Source organism: Grampus griseus (genome assembly GCF_964374135.1).
Source record: "Grampus griseus genome assembly, chromosome: 11".
Lineage (NCBI taxonomy): Eukaryota > Metazoa > Chordata > Mammalia > Artiodactyla > Delphinidae > Grampus > Grampus griseus.
This window is the reverse complement of record NC_139005.1, coordinates 38598982-38622978: the sequence shown is the minus strand read 5'-3', so window position 1 is coordinate 38622978 and position 23997 is coordinate 38598982. Positions and strand designations below refer to the sequence as shown.

The 23997-nt window shown below is 43.0% G+C and overlaps 1 protein-coding gene across 2 annotated transcripts; it reads right to left on the bottom strand.

Annotated features, from left to right (window-relative positions):
- Positions 1-18202: 18202 nt before the first annotated feature.
- TMEM106C (transmembrane protein 106C) lies at positions 18203-23756 on the bottom strand. Of its 2 annotated transcripts, none has more exons than XM_082665780.1 (8): positions 23646-23756; positions 22960-23174; positions 21964-22027; positions 21308-21467; positions 21078-21218; positions 20586-20635; positions 19822-19875; positions 18203-18952 (listed from the first exon to the last, which is right to left on the bottom strand). In XM_082665780.1, the coding sequence occupies exons 2-8, from the start codon at positions 23144-23146 to the stop codon at positions 18856-18858; spliced, it is 753 nt and encodes a 250-aa protein (XP_082521906.1). In that variant the 5' UTR covers positions 23147-23174; positions 23646-23756; the 3' UTR covers positions 18203-18855. The 2 variants fall into 2 exon arrangements, with proteins under 2 accessions (XP_082521906.1, XP_082521907.1); XM_082665781.1 differs by having other exon boundaries at positions 22960-23223; positions 23720-23736.
- Positions 23757-23997: the final 241 nt, after the last annotated feature.

The following is a 23997-nucleotide window of genomic DNA, read 5'->3' as shown; positions in this document are numbered from 1 at the left end:
TCGTGTTATGTGGGGCAAAAATGAGGAGGTGCTCACCTTTTCCACTAGAGGGGGCTAGTTCCCGACAAACTAAAAGAGTGAATCGCAAACATAAGAACACACAATTAGAAGAGCTATCTCATAATTTTAAATAAACAACCCTTCCATATACCAAGAGAGCTAGTGGGGGCAAGGGGGAGAGGTCTGCGGACGCTTATGGAAGCCTCTCAGACCACATACGGAGCTGAATAGTGGAGTCTCGTTCCAACCTGTCAGCCACACTCAGCGCCTATCCTGCTCCCTAGCTCACTTCACTGCCCACAGTGGTGTCAGAGCGACTTATTCCAAAGCAGCTCAACAGATCGTGAGCATCAGCTCAGTCCCTGGTAAGAGGAGTCCCATCTGCATCAGCATATAAAGCTGATCCCTCGTAGCCCACCCATTTCCCGGGTACCCAGTCAAACCTAGAAATAATAGCAACTGCTGCACTGGTAACTGATGAATGAACCAGAAGGGAAGAGAAGCAGCGGGACAGAAAGCCCTGCATCTGTGGTCAGATCAAAACGCACCACCCTGGGTGACAGTACTGCACTACAGTAGCCCCTTTGTCCCGACCTGGGCCAGAGGCTCACCACTAATTCCCATGATCCCTGATGCCCCAGCAAAGGCAGAAGGTCTCTCTCGAGGCACAATAACCTCTCAGATAACATTCTGACCCCGGCGGGACTGAGTGGACAGACCTGGCTTACTAGCTGTAGGCCTCCGTCAGGCTACTGTTCCTTTCTTGAGCTTCCTCGTCTCTACGAAAGTGTCCTGCCTCCAAGGGCTTTTGCTTTTTGACTGAGTGGAACCCAGGAGTCTGACTCCAGTGAAGACTTGCTCAGGACCCTGGATCCTGGGTAAATCACAGACCAACTTCCGAAATAGTTTCCCCTTCTAAACAAGAGAAGAAACACAGAATGCACAGAATGAATCTCGAGGTGATGAAGAAGCTTACTTATAGAGGCAAAGAATAAGGATTATTTTGCCCAGAGAAATACTTAGGACCCCTTAGACTCACGTAGAACTTTTACAAACAGGCTGATTCTTTTTTTTTTTTTTTAATGTGGACCATTTTTAAAGTCTTTATTGAATTTGTTACAAAATTGCTTCTGTTTCGTTTTGGTTTTTTGGCCCTGAGGCATGTGGGATCTTAGCTCCCTGACCAGGGATCGAACCCGTACCCCTTGCATTGGAAGGCGAAGTCTCAACCACTGGACCACCAGGGAAGTCCCCAGCCTGATTCTTTTAATAGTTTCACATCTGGGGCTAGAATCCCTAGAAGGACAGGTGACCCAGAGGTCTCAGGGATCCTGCTTTGGGGTAACTAGTGTTGCAGAACAGACGGTGGAAGTACATTGTGGCGTATATGGGATCCAGTGAGTATCAGAGGCTTATCATGGCATATGAAACATCTACCTATGACTCTGGACAAAAACGTATAGAAAATGCAATCCTTAGCATATAGCAGGTGCTCAATAAATACTTTTTTGGAACGAGTAAATGAATAAATGGAGATTTCAACCAGGGGACATGGTGTAAGTACTTTGAGAGTTAAGAAAGAGGTCACGGCAGAGGCCAACCCAGAAGCTACAGAGAAAGATCTCTGGTGAAGCTTCATCTCCAAGAAACACATTCCTGCACTCCAGTCAAGATGGTGGAGTAGAAGGATGTGGAACTCACCTCCTCCCACAAATACATAAAAAAACACAAATGGAAAAATGCTCACAGAATACCTACCCATCACTGGCAGGAGACCTCAAACACCTGAAAGGACAAGAAGGATCTCCACGTAACTGGGCAGGATGAAAGAAAGAAAAAAAAAAAAAAGAGCAAGTGGGATAGGACCTGCTCCCCTGGGAAGGAACTGAAGGAGTGGCGAGGTTCCTGCACCCTGGGAAGCCGCCTCACTGGTGGGGAGATCAGCCAGGACAGAAAGGGAGCTCCAGAGGCTCGGAGGAGAGCACACCTAGTTTGTGGCGGGCAGAACAGAGAGAGACGTACACAGGCGGTCTATGCGCAGCTGCTGGTATGGGTGGGGGCTGGGTGCTGGAACGCGGGGTTTAGAGAACAGACCTGGGGAGAGGACTGCTGTTGGCTGCACGGAGACAGCCGGAAGGGGCTGGAGTGCGGTACAGCCGCAACTGGGGGTGTTTGCAGAAGCTCGAGCCCGCCATAGAAGTGAAGCACCATTAAGTGGTGTACAAAGGGAGGGGTGGAGCCACCATAGCAGCCTCTACAGGCTCTGGGAGCACGCACCCAAGCCACCACCTCAGTGGGCCGCCGCCTGGGTGGGCTCCCACGCCCCAGCCACCAGCGGGTTGCCCACGTGCAGAGGAGGGGCTGAAATCACAGCTGAGCCCAGGGGCCACACAACTTAGGAAGCAGGGCTGAAATCTCTCCCTGCGCGGCTGCCTCGCTCAACATCTAGTGCAGGCTCTGATCACCACAACGCCAGTCACACCTCCTATCAAGGGGATAACGGCCAGCATACACTAAGGACAGACGTGACAGGCATCCATGCTAAAAACAGCCCTCGCACCAAAAATATTAAACCCAAGCAGGCTACACAGGGATGCTCCCCCATATAAATAGCCCTCCAAGACCACGGTAGATAATTGTTTCTCCTAAACTCATAAAGCAACAGAAATATAAGTAAAATGAAGAAGCAGAGGAACTGCTCCCAGTTAAAAAATCAGAGGAGAATTCCCCTGAAAGAACAAGTGAAACAGATCTCGTCAGTCTAACAGACACAGAGTTCAAAAAGGAGATAATAAAAATACTGACGGAATTAAGAAGGGCTATTGACAGAAATGCAGATTACTGTAAAAAGGAACTAGAAACTATAAAAAAGGAACCAAGAAAAATTAGAGAACTCATTCGCCAAGAGGAAAGCTGAGCTGAAGGCAATGAAGAGCAGAATGAATAATGCAGAGGAGCAAATAAGTGACCTGGAAGACAGAATAATGGAAAGCACCCAATCAGAGCGGCAGACAGAAAGCCAAATTTTAAAAAATGAAAGCAATATAAGAGACTTATGGGATAATATAAAGCATGCCAATCTATGCAGAATAGGGATCCCAGAAGGAGAAGAAAGAGAAAAGGGAATTGAAAACGTATTTGAAGAAACTATGGCTGAAAACTTCCCAAACCTAGAGAAGGAAACAGATATCCAGTTACGGGAAGCACAGAGGATCCCAAACGAGATGAACCCAAACAGACCTACACCAAGACATACTATAATTAAAATGGCAAAAGTTAAAGAGAGGATTCTAAAGGCAGCAAGAGAAAAACAAAGAGTTAACTACAAGGTAACCCCCATAAGCCTATCAGCTGATTTCTGTACTGAAACGTTGCAGGCCAGAAAGGAGTGGCAAGATATATTCAAAGTCCTGAAAGGGAAAAGTCTGCAACCTAGGATACTCTACCCAGCAAGATTATCATTTAGAATAGAAGAAGAGATAAAGAACTTCTCACACAGGCAAAAACTAAAAGAATACAGCAATACTAAACCTATCCTAAAGGAAATATTGAAAGGCCTTCTCTAAATAGAAAAGAAGAATCTACAGGGAAGAGAAAATCACAATTGGAAAGTAAATCACGTAAATAAGCCAGTACACAGATTTAAAGAAAGACAAAACAAAAAATTTCTGTGAAAGTGATGGTAACGACAATGAACAGCAAAAGGATGAACGTGAAGATGTAAAAGAGGACATCAAAATCGTAAAATGTGGGGGAGGACAGTAAGAAAATGTAGATTTTTTTTCCTAGAGTGTGCTTAAGCCTGTATGACTACCAGTCTAAAGCAAGTAGATATAGGAAGGGGTTAACATACTTCAAAAACAGGGTATCCAAAAATCAAAAACATACAATAGATTCACAAAAACCAAAAAGAAGAGAACACACGCATACTACAAAAAAAAATCATCAAACCACAAAAGGAAAAACAAAAAAAGAAAGGGACAAAGAAGAAATATAAAGTCAACGGGAAAACAAGGTTTAAAATGGCAATAAATAACATATCTATCAGTAATTACCTTAAATGTCAATGGACTAAATGCTCCAATCAAAAGACACAGAGTGGCAGACTGGATAAAAAGGACAAGAGCCTACAATACGCTGCCTACAAGAGACCCACTTTAGGGCAAAGGACACACGTAGATTGAAAGTGAGGGTATGGGGCTTCCCTGGTGGCACAGTGGTTAAGAATCCACCTGCCAATGCAGGGGACACAGGTTCGAGCCCTGGTCCGGGAAGATCCCATATGCCGTGGAGCAATTAAGCCCATGTACCACAACTACTGAGCCTGTGCTCTAGAACCCACGAGCCACAGCTACTAAGCCTGTGTGCCACAACTACTGAAGCCTGTGTGCCTAGAGCCCGTGTTCTACAATAAGAGAAGCCACTGCAATGAGAAGCCCGTGCACCGCAAAGAAGAGTAGGCCCTGCTCGCCACAACCAGAGAAAAGCCTGCGTGCAGCAACGAAGACCCAACACAGCCAAAAATAAAATAAATAAAAAATTTTAAAAACCCACTTTATTTAAAAAAAAAAGAAAGTGAGAGGATGGAAAAAGACATTTCATGCAAACGGAAATGACAAGAAAGCGGGGGTGGCAATACTCACATCAGACAAAATAGACTTTAAAACAAAGGCTATAAAGAAAGATAAAGAAGGATACTATATAATGATAAAAGGATCAACACAAGAAAAGGATATTACACTTGTCCATATATATGCACCCAATATAGGAGCACCCAAATACATAAAAGAAATACTAACAGACATAAAGGGAGAAATTGATGGAATACAATAATAGTAGGAGATTTTAACACCCCACTCACATCAATGGACAGATCTTCGAGACAGAAGATCAATAAGGCAACAGAGATCCTAAATGATACAATAGAACTGTTATACTTAATTGATATTTTCAAGATATTACAGCCAAAAAAGCAGAATACACCTTCTTTCTTCTTTTCAAGTGCACATGGAACACTCTCTAGGATTGGCCACGTACTAGGGCACAAGTCTCAACAAGCCTCAACAAATTTAAGAGGATAGAAATTATTTCAAGCATCTTTTCTGACAATGATGGCATGAAACTAGAAATCAACCAAAGAAAAAGAAACGAGAAAAAAAAAACAATACATGGACTAAACAACATGCTACTAAAAAACCAATAGGTCAATGATGAAATCAAAGAAGAAATTTAAAAGTACCTTGAGGGGGCTTCCCTGGTGGCGCAGTGGTTGAAAGTCCACCTGCCGATGCAGGGGACACGGGTTCGTGCCCTGGTCCGGGAAGATCCCACATGCCGCGGAGCGGCTGCGGCCCGTGAGCCATGGCCGCTGAGCCTGCGTGTCCGGTGCCTGTTGCTCCGCAACGGGAGAGGCCACAACAGTGAGAGGCCCGCGTACCGCAAGAAAAACAAAACAAAACAAAAACCTTGAGGTAAATGACAATGAAAGCACAACCATATGAAATCTATGGAATGCAGCAAAAGCAGTTCTTAGAGAGAAGTTCATAGTGATACAGGTCTTCTTTAGGAAACAAAAAAATCTCAAATAAACAACCGAACCCACCACCTAAAAGAATTAGAAAAAGAAGAACAAAAAACCCTAAAATTAGCAGGAGGAAGGAGATAATAAAGATCAGAGAGGAAATAAATAAAATAGAGATTTAAAAAAAACAATTAAAAAAATCAATAAAACCAAGAGCCAGTTCTTTGAAAGGGTAAACAAAATTGACAAACCTCTGGCCAGGCTCACCAAGAAGAAAAGAGAGAAGACACAAATAAAAAAATAAGAAATGAAAGAGGAGAAATCACAGCTGATACCAGAGAAATACCACAAACCACGAGAATACTTTGCACAATTATATGCCAACAAATTTGATAACCTGGAAGAAATGGACAAGTTTCTACAAACATACAGCCCACCAAAACTGGAGCAAGAAGAAATAGAGGGACTTCCCTGGTGGCTCAGCGGTTAAGAATCCGCCTGCCAAAGCAGGGGACACGGGTTCAATCCCTGGTCTGGGAAGACCCCACATACCGTGGAGCAACTAAGCCCGTGAGCCACAACCACTGAGCCCATGTGCCACAGCTACTGAAGACCACATGCCTAGAGCCTGTGCTTTGCAACAAGAGAATCCACCACAATGAGAAGCCCATGCACCACAATGAAGAGTAGCCCCTGCTCACTGAAACTAGAGAAAGCTTGTGCGCAGCAACGAAGACCCAACGCAGTCAAAAATAAATACATTAATAAATTAAAAAAAAGAAGAAACAGATAACTTGAACAGAATGATCACTAGAAGTGAAATAGAATGTGTAATTTTTTTTTTTTTTTCAGTACGCGGGCCTCTCACTGTTGTGGCCTCTCCCGTTGCAGAGCACCGGCTCCGGACGCGCAGGCTCAGTGGCCATGGCTCACGGGCCCAGCCGCTCCGTGGCATGTGGGATCTTCCTGGACCGGGACACGAACCCATGTCCCCTGCATCGGCAGGCGGACTCCCAACCACTGCGCCACCAGGGAAGCCCCCTAGAATGTGTAATTTAAAAAACTCCCTACAAACTAAAGTCCAGGACCATATGGCTCACAGGTGAATTCTACCAAATATACAAAGAAGAGTTTATACTGATCCTTCTCAAACTATTCCAAAAGATTGAAGAAAAAGGAACACTCCCAAAGACATTCTATGAAGCCACCATCACCCTGATACCAAAGACACTACCAAAAATGAAAATTACAGGCCAATATCTTTGATGAATATAGATGCAAAAATTCTCAGCAAAATATTAGCAAACCAAATCCAACAACACATAAAAAAGGTCATACACCATGACCAAGTTAGATTCATCCCAGGGTCACAAGGATCATCACAGGGTCAAAATACACAAATGAATATGATACACCACATCAACAAAAGAAAAGACAAAAACCATATGATGATCTCAAAAGATGCAGAAAAAGCATCCAATAAAATTCAACATCCATTCATGATAACAACCCTTACGAAAGTGGGTATAGATGGAACATATCTCAACATAATAAAAGTTATTTATGACAAACCCACAGCCAATATAATACTCAATGGTGAAAAGCCGAAAGCCTTCCTGCTAAAATCTGGCACAAGACAAGAATGCCTACTCTCACCACTTTCATTCAACATAGTATTGGAAGTCGTAGCCACAGCAATCAGACAAGAAATAAAAGGTACTCAGATTGGCCGGGAAGAGGTAAAACTGCCATTATATGCAGATGGCATGATACTATATATAGAAAACCCTAAAGACTCCACACCAAAACTACTAGAACTGATAAATGAATTCAGCAAGGTAGCAGCCTACAAGATTAAGATACAGAAATTGGTTGCATTTCTTTACACTAACAGTGAAATATCAGAAAGGGAATGTAAACAATCTCTCTTAAAATCACATCAAAAAAATTAAAATACTTAGGAATAAACCTCACCAAGGAGGTGAAAGACTTATATGCTGAAAACTATAAAACATTAATAAAGGAAACTGAAGATGATTCAAAGAAATGGAAAGATATCCCATGCTCTTGGACTGGAAAAACTAATATTGTTAAAATGGCCACACTACCCAAAGCAATCTATAGATTTAATGTGATCCCTTATCAAATGACCCATGACATTTTTCACAAAACAAGAACAAATAATCCTAAATTTTATAGGGAACCATAAAAGGTCCAGAATCGCCAAAGCAATCCTGAGGAAAAAGAACAAAGCAGGAGGCTTAACCCTCCCGGATTTAAGACAATACTGCAAAGCTGCAGTAATCAAAACTGTGGTATTAGCACAAAAACAGACATATGGATCAATGGAACAGAATAGAGAGCCCAGAGATAAACCACATACCTATGGTCAGTAAATCTTCAACAAAGAATATACAAGGCAAGAATATACAATGGTGAAAAGATAGTCTCTTCAGCAAGTGGTGTTGGGAAAGTTGGACAGCCATATGCAAATCAATGAAGTTAGAACACACCCTCACACCACATACAAAAATAAACTCAAAATGACTTAAAGACTTAAACATAAGACATGACACCATAAAACTTCCGGAAGAGAACACAGGCAAAACATTCTCTGACATAAACTGTACCAATGTTTTTAGATCAGTCTCCCAAGGCACTAGAAATAAAAGCAAAAATAAACAAATGGGACCTAATTAAACCTATAAGCTTTTGCACAGCAAAGGAAACCAGAAACAAAATGAAAAGACAGCCTATGGACTGTGAGAAAATATTTGCAAATGATGTACCTGACAAGGGCTTAATTTCCAAAATATACAAACAGCTCATACAATTAAATAACAACAAAAAAACAAACAACCCAATCGAAAATTAGGCAGAAGACCTAAATATACATTTCTCCAAAAAAGACATACAGATGGCCAGTAGACACATGAAAATATATTCATCATCACCACTAATTATTAGAGAAACGCAAATCAGAACTACAATGAAGTACCACCTCACACTGGTCAGAATGGCCATCTTTAAAAAGTCTGCAAATAATAAACCCGGAGAGGGTGTGGAGAATAAGGAACCCTCTTACACTGTTGGTGGGAATGTAAATTGGTGCAGCCACTATGGAGAACAGTATGGAGGTTTCTCAAAAACCTAGAAATAGAGTTGCCATATGATCCAGCAATCCCACTCCTGGGCATACACCCAGACAAAACTATAATTCCAAAAGATACATGCACCCCTATGTTCAAAGCAGCACTATTTACAATAGCCAAGGTGTGGAAACAACCTAAATGTCCATCAACAGATGAATGGATAAAGAAGATGTGATATGTGTGTGTGTGTGTGTGTGTGTGTATATCTCACATGGAATATATGGGAATATTACTCACCCATAAAAAAGAAAAACTAATGCTATTTGCAGCAACATGGATGGACCTAGAGTTTAAGTAAGTCAGACAAAGAAAAATACCATATGATATCATTTATATGTGGAGTCTAAAATATGATGCAAATGAACATATCTACAAAACAGAAAAAAAGACTCACAGAAATAGAGAACGGACTTGTGGTTGCCAAGGGGGAGGGGAGGTGGGGGAGGGAAGGATCAGGAGTTTGGGGTTAGCAGATGCAAACTGTTATATACAGGATGGATAAACAACAAGGTCCTACTGTATAGCACAGGGAACTATATTCAACATCCTGTAATAAACCATAATGGAAAAGAATATGAAAAAGAATATATATTGGGTGGGCTAAAAAGTGCCTTTGGTGTTTTAAGTAAAAATAAAAGACACATTTTTCATTTCCACCAAGAACTTTATTGAACAACGTATTCACCCTTTTGTTCCACTATCTTCTGCCATTTTTCAGGCAACTTCGTAATTCCATCTTCCCAAAACGTTTTATCTTTTTGAGCAAAGAACTGTTCCAGGTGCCTTTTACAGTCTTCCAGGGAATTGAAATTTTTTCCATTAAGAGAATTTTGTAAAGACTGAAATAAATGGAAATCTGAAGGTGCCATGTCTAGTAAATACGGCGGATGAGTCAGAACTTCCCAGCGAAGCTGTAACAGTTTTTGCCTGGGCATCAAAGAAACATGCAGCCTTGAATTATCCTGATGGAAGATTATGCATTTTCTGTTGACTAATTCTGGATGCTTTTAGTCGAATGCCATTTTCAGTTGGTCCGGTTGGGAGCAGTACTTGTTGGAATTAATTGTTTGGTTTTCTGGAAGGAGCTCATAATAGAGGACTCCCTTCCAATCCCACCATATACACAACATCACCTTCTTTGGATGAAGACCGGCCTTTGGTGTGGTTGGTGGTGGTTCATTTCGCTTGCCCACGATCTCTTCCGTTCCACATTGCTGTACAGTATCCACTCTTCATCGCCTGCCACAATTTGTTTTAAAAATGGAACATTTTCATTAGGTTTCAATAGAGAATCACACGCAGAAGTATGGTCAACAAGGTTTTTTTTCTTTTGCTTAACTTATGTGGAACCCAAACATCAAAGCGACTGGCATAACCAAGCTGCTGCAAATGATTTTCAATGCTTGATTTGGATATTTTGAGTATGTCAGCTATCTCCCGTATGGTATAAAGTTGATTGTTCTCAATTATTGTTTCAATTTGATCCGTATCAACTTCAACTGATCTACCCAACCGTGGAGCATCATCCAGCGAGAAGAAACTTCACAAACCACTTCAGACATGTTCAATCAGTCACAGCACCTTCTCCATACACTGCACAAATCTTTTTTTGGGGTTTTAGTTTCGTTTTTACCTTTCTTGAAATAACAAAGCATAATATGCCTAAAATGTTGGGGTTTCCCCCCCATCTTCAGTGTTAAGATGGCTACACAAAAATTCACCAATTTTGATGTCTTTTTTTAAATGCATGCTGACATGACAGCTGTCACATACAATCTAACAAAATTGTTTCAGATGAAGTTAAAGACAACTAAGTGCCACTAGAGCCATCTTACAGAAAAAAACCAAATGAACCTTTTGGCCCACGCAATATATGTATAACTGAATCACTCTGCTGCACAGCAGGAATTAATACAAATTGTAAATCAACTATACTTTAATAAAATTTAAAAAAGAAACACACTCCTTCCAAACCTCAATCCAGTACAGATACAATGGTGATAGCAATGACACCAGAGCCAACCACTTCCCCTTTCTATTTTGGTGTTGCCGAGAGCAAATTCTATGTATTTGTCCAAGAATTAACAGAGAGCATGATACAACTACGCAGAGCATCCCGCAGTGCAGTATGGGATGCTGAGAATATAAACAGGTATGAGAGTTCGTAGCATTATTAGATAAGACTTACTGCTGTATGTTTACAAAAGTTAACTGCTCTCATTTGAATACCATAGCTGCATTTAAAGATAACATTGACTCCCTCCTGTGAGAACACCAGAATCACAACTAACTGCTGAACAATCATCAACAGGAAGACACTGGAACTCACCAAAAAAGATACCCCATATCCAAAGACAAAGGAGAAGTCTCAGTGAAATGGCAGGAGGGATGCAATCATGATAAAACCAAATCCCATAACTGCTGGGTGGGCGACTCACAAACTGGAGAACAATTATACCACAGAAGTCCACCCAATGGAGTGAAGGTTCTGAGCCCAATGTCAGCCTTCCCAACCTGGGGGTCCGGCAACAGGAGGAGGAACCCCCAGAGACTCAGACCTTGAAGGCCAGCAGGATTTGACTGCAGGACTTCGACAGGACTGGGGGAAAGAGACTCCACTCCAGGAGGGCACACACAAAGTAGTGTGCACACCAGGACCCAGGGGGGAAGGAGCAGTGACCCCAGAGGAGATTGAACCAGACCTACCTGCTAGTGTTGGAGGGTCTCCTGCCGAGGCGGGGGATGGCTGTAGCTCACCACGGAGACAAGGACACTGGCAGAAGTTCTGGGAAGTACTCACTGGTGTGAGCCCTCCTGGAGTCCACCATTAGCTCCATCGAAGAGCCTGTAGGCTCCAGTGCTGGGTCGCCTCAGGCCAAACAACCAACAGGGAGAGAACTCAGCCCCACACATCAGCAGACAAGTGGATTAAAGTTTTACTGAGCTCTGCCCACCAGAGCGACACCCAGCTCTACCCACCACCAGTCGCTCCCATCAGAAACCTTGCACAAATCTCTTAGATAGCATCATCCACCAGACGGCAGACAGCAGAAGCAAGAAGAACTACAAACCTGCAGCCTGCAGAACAAAAACCACAATCACAGAAAGATAGCAAAATGAAAAGGCAGAGGACTATATCCCAGATGAAGGAACAAGATAAAACCCCAGAAAAATGACTAAATGAAGTGGAGATAGGTAACCTTCCAGAAAAAGAATTCAGAATAATGATAGTGAAGATGATCCAGGACCTCGGAAAAAGAATGGAGGCAAAGATCAAGAAGATGCAAGAAATGTTTAACAAAGACCTAGAAGAATTAAAGAACAAACAAACAGAGATGAACAATACAATAACTGAAATGAAAAATACACTAGAAGAAATCAATAGCAGAATCATTGAGGCAGAAGAACGGATAAGGGACCTGGAAGACAGAATGGTGGAAATCACTGTCACGGAACAGAATAAAGAAAAAAGAATGAAAAGAAATGAAGACAGCCTAAGAGATCTCAGGGACAACATTAAACACACTAACATTCACATTATAGGGGTCCCAGAAGGAGAGAGAGAAAGAAAGGACCTGAGAAAATATTTGAAGAGATTATAGTTGAAAATTTCCCTAACATGGGAAAGGAAATAGCCACCCAAGTCCAGGAAGCACAGAGTCCCATACAGGATAAACCCAAGGAGAAACTTGCCGAGACACATAGTAATCAAATGGACAAAAATTAAAGACAAAGAAAAATTATTAAAAGCAACAACGGAAAAACGACAAATAACATATAAGGGAACTCCCATAAGGTTAAAAGCTGATTTCTCAGCAGAAACTCTGCAAGGCAGAAGGGAGTGGCACAATATATTTAAAGTGATGAAAGGGAAGAACCTACAACCAAGAATACTCTACCCAGCAAGGATCACATTCAGATTCGATGGAGAAATCAAAAGCTTTACAGACAAGCAAAAGCTAAGAGACAACACCACCAAACCAGCTCTACGACAAATGCTAAAGGAAATTCTCTAAGTGGGAAACACAAGAGAAGCAAAGCACCTACAAAAACAAACCCAAAACAATTAAGAAAATGGTAATAGGAACATACATATCGATAATTACCTTAAATGTGAATGGATTAAACACTCTAACCAAAAGACAGACTCACTGAATGGATACAAAAACAAGACCCGCATATATGCTGTCTACAAGAGACCCACTTCAGACCTAGGGACACATTCAGACTGAAAGTGAGGGGATGGAAAGAAATATTCCATGCAAATGGAAATCAAAAGAAAGCTGGAATAACTATACTCATATCAGATAAAGTAGACTTTAAAATAAAGAATGTTACAAGAGACAAGGAAGGACACTACATAATGATCAAGGGATCAATCCAAGAAGATATAACAATTATAAATATATATGCACCCAACATAGAAGCACCTCAATATGTAAGGCAAATGCTAACAGCTATAAAAGAGGAAATCAACAGTAACACGATAATAGTGGGGGACTTTAACACCTCACTTATACCAATGGACAGATCATCTGGACAGAAAATTAATAAGGAAACATAAGCTTTAAACAACACAATAGACCAGATAGATTTAATTGATATTTATAGGACATTCTATCCAAAAACAGTAGATTACACTTTCTTCTCAAGTGCGCACGGAACGTTCTCCAGGATAGATCACATCTTGGGTCACAAATCAAGTCTTGGTAAATTTAAGAAAATTGAAATCATATCAAGCGTCTTTTCCGACCACAATGCTTTAAGATTAGAAATCAATTACAATCAATTTGTAAAAAACACAAACACACAAAGGCTACACAATACATTACTAAATAACCAAGAGATCACTGAAGAAATCAAAGAGGAAATCAAAAGATACCTAGAGACAAATGACAATGAAAACACAATGATCCAAAACCTATGGGATGCAGCAAAAGCAGTTCTAAGAGGGAAATTTATAGCAACACAATCCTACCTCAAGAAACAAGAAAAATCTCAAATAAACAATCTAACCTTACACCTAAAGGAATTAGAGGAAGAACAAAAAACATAACCCAAAATTAGCAGAAAGAAAGAAATCATAAAGATCAGAGGAGAAATAAATGAAACAGAAACATAGAAAACATTAGCAAAGATCAATAAAACTAAAAGCTGGTTCTTTGAGTAGACTGGGATCGACATATCTACACTAATATGTATAAAATAGATAACTAATAAGAACCTGATGTATAGGACTTCCCTGATGGCGCAGTGGTTAAGAATCCGCCTGCCAATGCAGGGGACACGGGTTCGAGCCCTGGTCTGGGAAGATCCCACATGCCACGGAGCAACTAAGCCCGTGCACCACAACTACTGAGCCTGTGTGCCACAACTACTGAAGCCCACGTGCCTAGAGCCCATGTTCCGCAACAAGAGAAGCCACCGCAGTGAGACGCCCGCACACCGCAATGAAGAGCAGCCCCCATTCACTGCAACTAGAGAAAGCCCATGTGCAACAACGAAGACCCAACGCAGACAAAAATAAATAAATAAATTTATTTAAAAAGAACCTGCTGTATAAAAAATAAAATAAAATTCAAAAAAATAAGTAAATAAAATTAAATTTAAAAATTGAGAAACCATTAGCCAGACTCATCAAGAAAAAGAGGGAGAGGACTCAAATCAGTAAAATTAGAAATGAAAAAGGGGAAGTTACAACGGAAACTGCAGTAACACAAAGAATCATAAGGGAACTACTACAAGCAACTCTATGCCAATAAAATGGGCAACCTAGAAGAAATGGACAAATCCTTCGAAAGGTATAACCTTCCAAGACTGAACCAGGAAGAAACAGAAAATATGAACATACCAATCACAAGTAATGAAATTGAAAGTGTGATAAAAAATCTCCCAACAAACAAAAGTCCAGGACCAGATGGCTTCATAGGTGAATTCTATCAAACATTTAGAGAAGAGCTAATACCCATCCTTCTCAAACTCTTCCAAAAAATTGCAGAGGAAGGAACACTCCCAAACTCCTTCTATGGCGGCACCATCACCCTGACCAAAACCAGACAAAGATACTACAAAAAAAAAGAAAATTACAGACCACTATCACTGATGAATATGGATGCAAAAATCCTCAACAAAATACTAGCAAACAGAATCCAACAACACTTTAACAGTATCATACACCACGATCAAGTGGGATTTATCCCAGGGATGCAACGATTCTTCAATATACACAAATCAATGTGATACACCACATTAACAAATTGAAGAATAAAAACCATATGATCATCTCAATAGATGCAGAAAAAGCTTTTGACTAAATTCAACACCACTTATGATAAGAACTCTCCAGAAAGTGGGCATAGAGGGAACCTACCTCAACATAATAAAGGCCATATATGACAAACCACAGCAAACATCATTCTCAATGGTGAAAAACTGAAAGCATTTCTTCTAAGATCAGGAACAAGACAAGGATGTCCACTCTTGCAACTATTATTCAACGTAGTTTTCAAAGTCCTAGCCCTAGCCACAGCAATCAGAGAAGAAAAAGAAATAAAAGGAATACAAATTGGAAAAGAAGTAAAACTGCCACTGTTTGCAGATGACATGATAGTATACATAGAGAATCCTAAAGATGCCACCAGAAAACTACTAGAGCTAATCAATGAATTGGTTAAAGTTGCAGGATACAAAATGCACAGAAATCTCTTGCATTCCTATATACTAATGATGAAAAATCTGAGAGAGAAATTAAGGAAACACTCCCATTTACCACTGCAACAAAAAGAATAAAATACCTAGGAATAAACCTACCTAGGGAGACAAAAGACCTGTATACAGAAAACTATAAGACACTGATGAAAGAAATTAAAGATGATACAAATAGATGGAGAGAGATACCATGTTCTTGGATTGGAAGAATCAATATTGTGAAAATGACTATAGTACCCAAAGCAATCTACAGATTCAATGCAATCCCTATCAAATTACCAATGGCATTTTTCTTTTACAGAACTAGAACAAAAAAAATCTTAAAATATGTCTGGAGACACAAAAGACCCCGAATAGCCAAAGCAATCTTGAGGAAAAAAAACGGAGCTGGAGGAATCAGACTCCCTGACTTCAGACTATACTACAAAGCTACAGTAATCAAGACAGTATGGTATGGGCACAAAAACTGAAATATAGATCAATGGAACAGAATAGAAAGCCCAGAGATAAACCCACACACCTATGGTCAACTAATGTATGACAAAGGAGGCAAGGATATACAATGGAGAAAAGACAGCCTCTTCAATAAGTGGTACTGGAAAAACTGGACAGCTACATGTAAAAGAATGAAATTAGAACACCCCCTAACAGCATACACAAAAATAAACTCAAAATGGATTAAAGACCTAAATGTAAGACCAGACACTATAAAACTCTTAGAGGAAAACATAGGAAGAACACTCTTTGACATAAATCACAGCAAGATCTTTTTTGACACACCTCCTAGAGTAATGGAAATAAAAACAAAAATAAACTAATGGGACCTAATGAAACTTAAAAGCTTTTGCACAGCAAAGGAAACTATAAACAAAAAGACAACCCTCAGAATGGGAGAAAATATTTTCAAACAAATCAACAAAGGATTAATCTCCAAAATATATAAACAGCTCATGCAGCTCAATATCAAAAAAACCACCCAATCAAAAAATGGGCAGAAGACCTAAATAGACGTTTCTCCAAAGAAAAGGCACATGAAAAGCTGCTCAACATCACTAATTATTAGAGAAACGCACATCAAAACTACAACGAGGTGTCACCTCACACCGGTTAGAATGGGCATCATCAGAAAATCTACAAACAATAAATGCTGGAGAGGGTGTGGAGAAAAGGGAACCCTCTTGCACTGTTGGTGGGAAGGTAAATTGATACAGCCACTATGGAGAACAGTATGAAGGTTCCTTAGAAAACTAAAAATATAACTACCATACAACTCAGCAATCCCAGTACTGGGCATATACCCAGAGAAAACCATAATTCAAAAGGACACATGCCACATGCACCCTAAGTTCACTGCAGCACTATTTAGAATAGTCAAGTCATGGAAGCAACCTAAATTACCATCGGCAGATGAATGGATAAAGATGTGGTACATATATACAATGGAATATTACTCAGCCATAAAAAGGAACGAAATTGGGTCATTTGAAGAGATGTGGATGGACCTAGAGACTGTCATAGAGACTGAAGTAAGTCAGAAAGAGAAAAACAAATACCATATACTAACGCATATATGTGGAATCTAGAAAAATGGTACAGATGAACCAGTTTGCAAGGCAGAAACAGAAACACAGATGTAGAGAACAAATGTATGGATACCAGGGGGGAAAAGCAGGGGGGTGGGGTGGGGGGATGAACTGGGAGATTGGGATTGACATACATACACTAATATGTATAAAATAGATAATAAGAACCTGCTGTATAGCACAGGGAACTCCACTTCGCTGTACAGCAGAAACTAATACAACACTGTAAAACAACGATACCCCAATTAAAAAAAAAATGAGTAATCAACTTGAAAGTTCTAAAATAAAAAAATAAAGATAACGTTGAGAAGCAAGAAATGCTACTGAGGCACATGGTCACAAAAAATTATTCAAAACTGAAGTACCAATAGGAGTAACCTTGTCAAAATCACATGAAAAATACGCTAGAGGATGTTTGGAAAACTGGAAAACAAAAAAATGTAGCAATGTGTACATCTTCATGTGTTCAGGGCATGTCCTCAAAAATGGTGCACATCTGCTTCCATACAAGTCGTGTTCCATCATTTACACACAGAACAGTCATCACCATCGTGTACTACAGGCCGTTAAAGGATCCAGGTTAACAGGGAAACTCGGCTTTCAACCCTCAGCTCTTGGGTTACTCAAGCATGGTCAGCATCGACCAAACACCATGAAATTTAGCCTTAGCCTGAAGATTCAGAGTGCAAAGATCATTGATGTTGAAAATCAAGCTACGTGAATGAGGACAAAAAAGAAAATAGACCCTGTGCCACCACCTGTTGCTGTTAGGGTTTCCCGAGGCACGAGTGCTGGAGAAGGAGCTGGAGCCCACCTCAGCCGAGTTCTGAAACTGACTACTCAAGCTTCCCCCTAGATGCCCTGCCACCGTGGGGCTGGAGCCTGCGCTTTGGGTGGTGGAGAGGGTGGAGACAGTTCAAGAAACTTTCAACTTCAAACCAGGTCCTCTTAATTAGCAAGTTATTCCTCCTCAGGGAAGCAGCTTCTCAATCCTCAGGCATCACTGCTCTACCTCGTCCAACCTCCAGGGGGCATTAAGTGTTCTGTTCTACAACAGCGATAGGCCAACCTGTCACCATCAGAGGTAGACGGACTGCGATAGGAGCTCACGGGGACAGTACAAGCAGGGCTTCTTCTCTTCCCTTCCCATCGTGTGCTGATAACACTTCACAAGCAACTATTCTACGGTCCCCCAGAGGTGCCTACTGAGACATCCAGACAATCAGAGGAGACACAGATGAATCAAAAGCAGGGTTTACTTTTCTACCAAATTCTCCAATCCATGTTCCAGCCAATGGATGAAGGGTAAATCAGACCCCACAGACTCTTGGTAAGAACAGTTTTAACTTTCTACAGGAAAAAAAAAGTTATTTTTTTTTCTTTAATAAAGTTCCTAGGCATTTGGAAGCAGATGAATAAATTTCACATATTGAATGGTCTGTGCTTTCTTCTTTAATGTATCCAAATGCTCCCTCCCTGCTGCCTCTTCTGTGATGAGGCCCCGAAAACAGTTCTGCAACTGCACCGACCGTCTTATTTCTGGATCACTCTATCGTCTGATACCCTAGAACCATGGTATGATTTTAACTGATAATGGCCCAAGAACAGTTGAAAAGATCTCAGTTAAACTCTTCAAACCTTCTTTGAGTGCCTACTATTTGCTGGGCATAGGCTAGGCACTAGGCGGTGATCCTGCTGGTTCTGAGAAAAGTAAATGGCGCTACAGAGAGGAGTTTTCCTCCCTAGTGGCAGGAGGAACGTCTGCTGGGGACTGAGAGAACCAATTTCTCCTCTGGTTCTACCCCCTGGGGTAGGTACAGGGCTCAGGCCCCGGAAACAGATGCTGTGTCTCTTCTGACAGGTGCTGCCATGGAAGGACCACGAGCAGTTTCTAAACAGCTGTGGAATTTGCTCCACAATCCACATAGTGGTGTGTCTCCAGGGAGCTCTGGGTCATGTGGCCAATGTAGGAAATCTTCACTGAAGTCCTAGGGAAAGGAAAACCAACGAGAATTAATTGTTTCTGAGACGAAATAAGTAAGAAACATCGCCCGAGTAATTTCTTGCAAGCTCAGGCAGTAATATCCACAGGTCCTAGATATGTATCTTCATGGTTACACAACCAGGAGGTCAGAGGATCTTTCCACATCCCCAGAGACACTGTGCCCTGAGCTGACCCTCTAAATATGTGGTTCTGAACCGAGGACGATTTTAACCCACAGGGGACTTCTGGCAACGTCTGAACATTTGGGGTTGTTACAACTGAGTGGGGGAGGAGGTGGTGTTACTGGCATCTAGTGGGTAGAGGCCAGGCTGTAAAACGTCCTACAAGGCACAGAACAGCCCCTCGCAACAAACAACTGTCTGGCCCAAAATGTCAATAGTGCCAAGGCTAAGAAACCCTGCTATTTCAAATGTCTGCAGCAGAACCTTGTCACTTGCGAATTTAACAGTCACGGTTCTAGAGATTACGCTACCGGTCCATGACAATGTGGTAATTTGTGTGGCTACAGAGTAAGTCTGGCCAGATGCCCAGGGCTTATGCCTTGAGAAAGCTTTTCTTTCCTTTACTAGTTCCATCAGGATTCTAAAGGGATCACAAAACTCGACCCCATTTCATGGAGAAAATTCTACAACTAACCGTTCACTGTGACCCTGGTGATTTGTGACAGGGATTTGGACACTGTATCTAAACGACAGCAAGGCTCTGCCGTGTCTGTGCCTGTAAGGTACTGGGCATCCCCTCTTTGGTCTGTGGGTCCCACGGGCTCTCCTGAGCAAAGGTGGCCAGCTCACGTGGCCTGACGGTCCAGGCTCAAACACAAAGGCCCTGGACACAGGGAAATGAGCAACGTACCGCATGAAGACCACTGTGCTGTGCACCAGGATATCGGGTAACCTGCAGAAGAAGCTGCAAAACAGCAAACGGAGAAATGGTTGTTTTTGTTTTTGCTTTTTTAAAAAAAGGCGAATCAGCAGGAGTGCTGAGTTACACTGTCAAACTGAGGAGCAGTCAGCCCCGTTTGGGCACCTCCCCTGCCCCACACCCGCCCTTCTGGCTTAAGTGCTGTCCTGGCTCACTAGTTCCGAGTCCCCACAAGTGTCCTTCCATCCTCCCACATCACCATCTTTTTGTTTGTTCATACCCATCACAAAATGCTGCAGCTTGGAAATGTTTCTAGTGGCCTAATGTTCTCTTTAAGAAATTTGAGCACTTCAGTCACATATCAAATACCACATCCTGGGCTTCACTGGTGGCACAGTGGTTGAGAGTCTGCCTGCCGATGCAGGGGACACGGGTTCGTGCCCCGGTCTGGGAAGATCCCACATGCCGCGGAGCGGCTTGGCCCGTGAGCCATGGCCACTGAGCCTGCACGTCCGGAGCTTGTGCTCCGCAACAGGAGAGGCCACAGCAGTGAGAGGCCCGCGTACCACAAAAAAAAAAAAAAAAAAAAAAAAAAAAATACCACATCCTCCAAATAAATTTCAAGATGCCCAAAACTAGGGAACCCACAGGTCCAAGGCTGGAACTTAAGGCAGGACCGGCCCCCAACAATTGAGCTCAACTCTGAATCCCTTTCATCCAGTAAAAAGCACACATGTAGAGAACACTGTCCTTACTACACATAGGAAAATGGTCCTCCCATCTCAGCCTTCACGGTAAAATTCACCTGAAAATAAGACACCAGAGTCAGTCTGTGGCTAAGGAGGCTTGACAAAGAACAGTACTACAATCTGCAACACAAGGACCTGAGAGCATTCTTCTATCACATACAAAATATTTCCCCAAGACTGTCCCTGATCCAGACGATGAGCCTCTAACAGATCTTCCAACCTCTTCTCTGTTGAGAGGCCAATGGACCACACGGCCTCTCCTCGATTGCTGGCAAATCGCTTTCTCCGACAAATTCTTTTGTTCCTGTAACACTTAAATGCTAGCTGATTTTTTCCCTTAATTTTTCATAATTACAGAGCTCATCACGTCTTCCTCATCAACCAGTTGCTACAAGTGGAAATGAGGAGAGGAAGAGGAAAGTAATGAGGTGATAGCATTCCACAGTGCCTACTCTTTTCTCAGGCCCACGGGGCCAGGATCCTAAAAGGATGGCATACCAGATGCTCGCTCCGAGGTGGAATGAGGGAGATGTTAGTTGTCACATATGACCCAACCACGGTGTTCATGTACTGAACCTGGCTGGACAGGCTGGTCACCGCCACAGAGTAGAAGTTGGAGTTCCTGATTTTCAGGGTGGCCTGCATCAGAGCAAGAGAGGAAACACGTGTAAGTGTCCTGGCTACAAGACTCACAGGTGCACACCCAGGAAGGGAGGCCCTAATCTTACCGTGATGGCGAGGATTACAAGGGAGTCCTGCTCATTAAACGTGACTTTCACCACTTTGATGCCGTCATCATCCACGAGGACCGAATGTGGAAACAGGAAGAAAACCACCAAACCAGATGCCAGGAGACAGAGCAGAACAGACAGGAGGACATACTGCTTCCTGCAAACGACAAAGCACATGACCAACCCAGGCAGTCAGAGATCAAGGTCCAATCAGTCAAGATTAAATGCAAAAGCAGGAATGAGGCGGGGAGGGACAAGAAAGTGAAAAGAGCAAGGAATCACAAACCAGGAAAGAGTACGTGGAGTGGGTTCACAAACCCATCTGAATGCTGTCTGCCGTCTGGGAAGAGAAGCTGAAGAGAGGAACTGTGTGGACAGAAACATCTCTTCACCTGCCAGGACACCCTCTTCTCCAATTCCTACTGATTCAAGTTCCTTCATTTGGCCCTCTGTTCTCAAAACATTTCTAGCTTCAAGTTCCCTTCCCCAGACTGTGATGGGGGCAGAGACATCTTGCTTGAGCAACAGTATTAAAGCAAGTGGGGAATTTACAGGAACAGATAACGTTTTCAAGAAGTTAACTGGCATTCATACACAGAAAAAGGGACTAGGGACCACCGTAGGCATTAACAGGAGAGACGCAGGTGACTCACGTTCTCTGAGGACGCAATCTCTGATCACTGTGTGGGATCAAAGCCACCAATTCATTTACTTGCTCTAGAAAAGAAACAAACAACACTTTCGGTAAAATAAACCCCACGTGTTGTAGTACTTTCTATCACATACACAGTAGCCTGTCACAAATATATTGTCTGGAATTAGACGTTTCTAAGATACCAGTTTTATATTTGGGGTCTAATGAACAAGAAACAGTATGTAGAGAGTGCTACAAATTACAAAATATCTATCGGTGCTCCCACGGCAGTGACGTGGAAATTGAGAAATCTAGGATCTCGTTCTGGCTTTACTGCATGGCCTTGAGCTGCTGCATGGCTTTCAGCTATGGCATAGCCTTGGGGAAGTCATTACCTCTCTAGGCCACTGTGTCCTCATCTGTAATATGAAAGCTTTGGAGTAAATGGTTTCTAAGGTTCTTACCAGCTCTAAACCTCTGTGACCCTCCATCTACCCTGTTAAGACTTCTTGAGAGCCAACTCAGTGATAGATGATTCTGTACCCAATCCAGGCTCCACGCCTGTGCGTGTTTTTCTCCCTCCCCTTGACTTATTTTTCAGATCTTAGGTCGTTAATGATTCACTACCTGCTTCCTTGAACAGAAGCTTCCAAGATGGTGTCTGCTCCTCCCCCACAAAGCCACGCCAGGCCTTATGAGCGACAGCAATAAAGAAGTGCGCCTGTCAACAAACCCCACAGTCTAGAGCAAGCCAAACGTTCCAAACCAAGGAAACAACGAACAAAAGAGTGCAAGTGAAGAAAAGCAAGGCTTTCAAATACTGGGAAACCTAGAGAAGTTGTGGAACCTGCGCAAGTTTATCAAGGCAGCTCAGCTGGCTCCACAGGGCATGGCCTATGACCGTGGTACTGCCGCCCAGGAGAAAAGTTCTGGCTGGGAGACCGGAGAAGCCCTCTGGGCATCCTGGAATTCTCCTTGGGGAATCATCCTTCCCATGATCACCAAAGACTCTCACCTGTTGGAATGTAGCCTGTCCCCTGGCACGTGAGACAGGTGATGCTATCTCGCCCTGTGAACTCCACATATGGGAACTGAGCAATGGCTTCTTCCTGCTCCCGTTCAGCCAGCAAATCCTCCCTGTCATCTGCCTTCTTCCGCTTGCAAGAAGGGGGGTGAGCATAAGCGGACTGCTGGGACCCCATGGCCAGGATGTGCCACTTGTGTCATGTCCTAGGATGCAAAGAGGCAAGTGAGCGCGTGTTGGTGGCCGTGCATCTTTCTGTGAGAAAAGTGAGAACACAAAAATGACCGAATTGCCGTCCTGAATGTGATCCCAAACACCTGCACAATTTCTAGCAGGCTCTTTTTGTAGCAGTGCTCCCTAACCTCCCTCCGACTCCTGACACACACAGCCGGAGAAACGGGGCGCCAGCTCCTCACAGCCCCACGGCTCAGGTCACCCCAGCTCCCACGTGGTCCAGCTTCACCCCTTCCTGTCCGCTATTTGCAAACTCTGTGCCCTCCTCGAGAAAACCTCCCCAGCAATCAACAGGCACCAAATTAATAACAGGCCTCAAAGATTCCCCACCCCCCTCCACTCCCAAACCCAGGAGGCGGGCTCAGGTCACGCCCCTTGGCAAAAAGCGCGCTCCGAGCCCACCGGAGTCGCCCAGGAGGGAGCAAATGCCGAAGGCTCCAGACCTGCAGGGCACGAGCTCCCGGCAGCTCCTTCACGAGCCGGACCGCCAGCCACCTGACCGCTTCAGCAGGTTTACCTTCCTCTTGGGTCTTCGGAACTGCCCGCACTCGATGCGCACGCGCAGAATGGCAAGCTGGCCCGGGGACGCCGGCGAGAGCGCGCGCGTGCGCTCTTCGCGGCCCTGCTGACGGCGCCGGGAGAGGGCGGCAGAGAGCTGGGGGGTGGGGTTCGGGTTGGAGGAGCGCTTCTCGGGGCTTGAGGCTGGTGCAGTGGAGATGATTGAGTCCCCCAGAAATGCTGGGAAAGGCTCAAGTTTCCAGAGGAAGAGGAAGGCGGAAAGAGCCGGCAGCCAAA